Source organism: Nicotiana sylvestris, chromosome 12 (genome assembly GCF_000393655.2).
Source record: "Nicotiana sylvestris chromosome 12, ASM39365v2, whole genome shotgun sequence".
Classification (NCBI taxonomy): domain Eukaryota; kingdom Viridiplantae; phylum Streptophyta; class Magnoliopsida; order Solanales; family Solanaceae; genus Nicotiana; species Nicotiana sylvestris.
The window spans coordinates 38269684-38272918 of record NC_091068.1 but is presented as its reverse complement, the minus strand read 5'-3'; the positions used below and the strand labels follow the sequence as shown (position 1 = coordinate 38272918).

Genomic DNA, 3235 nt, shown 5'->3' with positions numbered 1-3235 from the left:
AATGACAGCTCCACCCAACTTTGAGGAAGGACAATCAACCTACAGACCTCCTAGATTCAATGGTCAGTACTATGGCTGGTGGAAGACTCGTATGCATGATTTTATAATGGCCGAAGATTCAAAACTACGGGACATCATATGTGAGCGTCCACATGTTCCTATAAAGAAGCTTGGAAAAACTGGACCAACGGTGCCGAAGGACAGAAAGGAGTACAGTGTATTGACAGAAAAGTCGTAGAAAAGAACTATCGCGCCAAGAAAATCTTGGTATGTGGTATAGGACCTGATGAGTACAACAGAGTCTCAGCTTGTGATTCTACCAAATAAATATGGGAAGTATTGCAAACCGCACATAAAGGAACTACTCAGGTTAAACAGTCCAAGATTGACATGCTCACCACTGAGGATGAGCTCTTCAGGATGAAGTATGATGAGTCTATACAGGATATGCACACTAGATTCACATCCATCATAAATGAGCTTCATTCACTTGGAGATGTTATTCCCAGAAACAAGCTTGTAAGGAAAATTCTTAGTGTTCTACCTGGTTCTTAGGAGAGTAAGGTAAATACCATCACTGAAGCTAAAAATCTACAAACTCTAACCATGGATGAGCTGATTGGTAATTTGAAGACATACCAGATGAAAAGAAAGAAAGATAGTGAAAGGAGAGAGCCAAAGAAGAAAAAGAACCTGGTACTCAAGGTTGAAAACAATGACTCAAGTGAAGAAGATAGTGATATGGCCTATCTTACTAAAAGGTTTCAAAAGATGGTTCGAAAGAATGGTGGTATACCAAATAGGGGTAGTTCAAGTAAGGCAAGGAACAATGATCTTTGTCATAAGTGCGGAAAGCCAGGGCATTTTATCAAAGACTGTCCACTTCTGAAATAAGAGCAATACAAACAAAACCCTAGCAAAGCAGCAAAAAGAAACCCTGGTTACAGACAAACAATTTAGTTGAAAAAATGCAGCTGACAATATTGTGAAGCAGGCTCTTGCTGCTTGGGGAGACTCCTCTAGCGAATAAGAAAGGGAATCAAAATGCATAAAATAACTCCATGATGGCAGTGGAAACTGAAGCGATGAAATATGACTCATTGTTCGTGCTGATGGCTCAGTCTGACAATGATGAAGAGGATGAAAATGATGAGGTAAATTTCAGGGATGTTCAGAGAAATCTAAAATCCTACTCTTATAAGAAGTTAAGGTCATTAGAAAATGTTCTAATTGATGCATATTATAGCCTTGATAATGATAAAGTGATTCTGACCATAGAACTAGGAGAAACTGAACAATCTAGAGATGATCTGGTGGTCTATGTAGTGGACCTAAATGAGACCATAGCTAATCTTGAAAAGGAAAAGGAAGTTTTGAATGAAAAAATAAATAGTGTAGAAAATGACAGAGATGACATGATGGTAGTGGTTGTTGATTTGAAGGAAACCATAGAAGGTCTTAGCAATGAGAAACACACTCTAGAAGAGAAAATTGCAGCTACTGAGCAAGATAGGGATGACTTTTTGGTAATAATCACTGACCTAGAGGAAACCATTAAGGGACTCAATTCAGAACATAGGACTGTGAGTTTTGGAAAAGGGAAAGAAGTAGCTAGTGAGACACACATCAAGCATGAGAAGGAATTAAATGATGTGAAAACTAGTCTATGGTGAAGTTGAGAAAAATAAGCAACTTCAAGCTGAATGGGAGAAAGTAAAAATTGATCATGAGAAATCTATGAAGTGGACCTGGTCCTTAGATGTTGTCACTACCATGTACTTCAACAATAGTGAAAACAGGTAGGGAATCGGGTTCCAAAAGGAGAAAACTCCCTACAATCCTCACAGCAAGTACGTCACTGTTCCTGATAACTAGTTGTGTACCCACTGTGGGAATAATGGGTACTTCAAAGAAAATTTCCAGGCCAGTGTTCAATCAATTCATAAAAACAAAGTGTTTACTGAAAAAGTGACTACTAAAGAGGGACCAAGTACTGCTCGCAAGAAACGAATATTGCCTACATGAACTAGAAAAGCTCTTATTCATCCCTTTTCTCATAACAAGGGACCTAAACTAGTTTGGGTTCTTAAATCTAACCCATTATTTATATGTGCAGGGAACAGTGAGAAGAAGTGGACCGCAATGGTTCAGGAATAGTGGATGCTAAAAACACATGACTAGAAGCACCATGGACTGTCTCTTACTAAAAACCCTGCAGAAAAGGGAATGTATCATGTGTGTGTATATATATATATATATATATATATATATATATATATATATAAATGGGGGTTACATTCTCAGTGTTGAAAAGATGGAAAGTCTATGTCACACTCAATTTAGAACGTGTGCCATGTGAGTTGCCTGAAGCACAGTCTCTTGAGTGTGTCTCAAATCTGTGATAAAGGGAGCAATAGAGTTCTTATAAAAAATGTGCACAGTTACCAATCTGCCAATTGGTGAAGTGACCTTAGTCGCCAAAAGAACAAGAACATCTACTTCGCTGACCTTAAATTCCTACAAACTGGTGATATGAGCTACTTAAAGGCTGTTGACAATGATGCAAAACCTTGGCATAAAGGATTGGAACACTCAAGGCTCTCACTTCTGAATGAACTGATTCAGAAGAACCTGGTCGTGGGCTGCCAAATTCAAGATCCACCTGGACACTGCATGTTAGAGCAAAGGAAGAGACTTTTGAAGTATTTTCGACACTTATCAGGAAGATCCAAGTGTAGACGGAACTGAAGGAAGCTCGTATCAGATCTGACCACGGGATAAAATATGTCAATGCCAAGATTTGATGAGTCTTGTAATGGAAATGGGATCACACAACTTCTCAGCACCAAGGACTCCACAGCTAAATGGTGTTGTTGAAAGGAAGATCAAAACTCTGGAAGACATGGAATGGATAATGCTTATTGACAGGGGAATCGCCAAAAATTTCTGGGCAGAAGCAATAAACAAGGCTTGCTACTTGGTGAACAGATGTATAATCAGGTCCCCCCTAAACAAAACCTCCGTTGACTTGTTCAATGGAAGAAAACCAAAGATAACTCATCTTAGAACCTTTGGATGCAAATACTATTTTGTCAATAACGGGAAGGACCATCTCGGGAAGTTTGATGTAATAAGCAACCCTTCTGGGATACTTCCCTCAAAGCAAAGCCCACAAAGTCTACAACAAAAGGGCACACTGTGTGGAAGAAAGTGTTCATTTGATACTCAACGAGAC

At 39.0% G+C, this 3235-nt stretch overlaps 1 protein-coding gene across 1 annotated transcript; it reads left to right on the top strand.

The window, feature by feature from the left end:
- The first annotated feature begins 1064 nt into the window (after positions 1-1064).
- LOC138882927 (uncharacterized) lies at positions 1065-2748 on the top strand. The gene is made up of 2 exons (XM_070163572.1): positions 1065-1669; positions 2466-2748. The coding sequence occupies exons 1-2, from the start codon at positions 1065-1067 to the stop codon at positions 2746-2748; spliced, it is 888 nt and encodes a 295-aa protein (XP_070019673.1).
- Positions 2749-3235: the final 487 nt, after the last annotated feature.

Coding starts and splice junctions, on each gene's coding strand:
- LOC138882927 (XM_070163572.1), top strand. CDS start 1,065: ATGGCAGTGGAAACTGAAGCGATGAAATATGACTCATTGTTCGTGCTG. Junction 1,670..2,465: donor GATGTGAAAACTAGTCTATG/GTGAAGTTGAGA, acceptor CAATTGGTGAAG/TGACCTTAGTCGCCAAAAGA.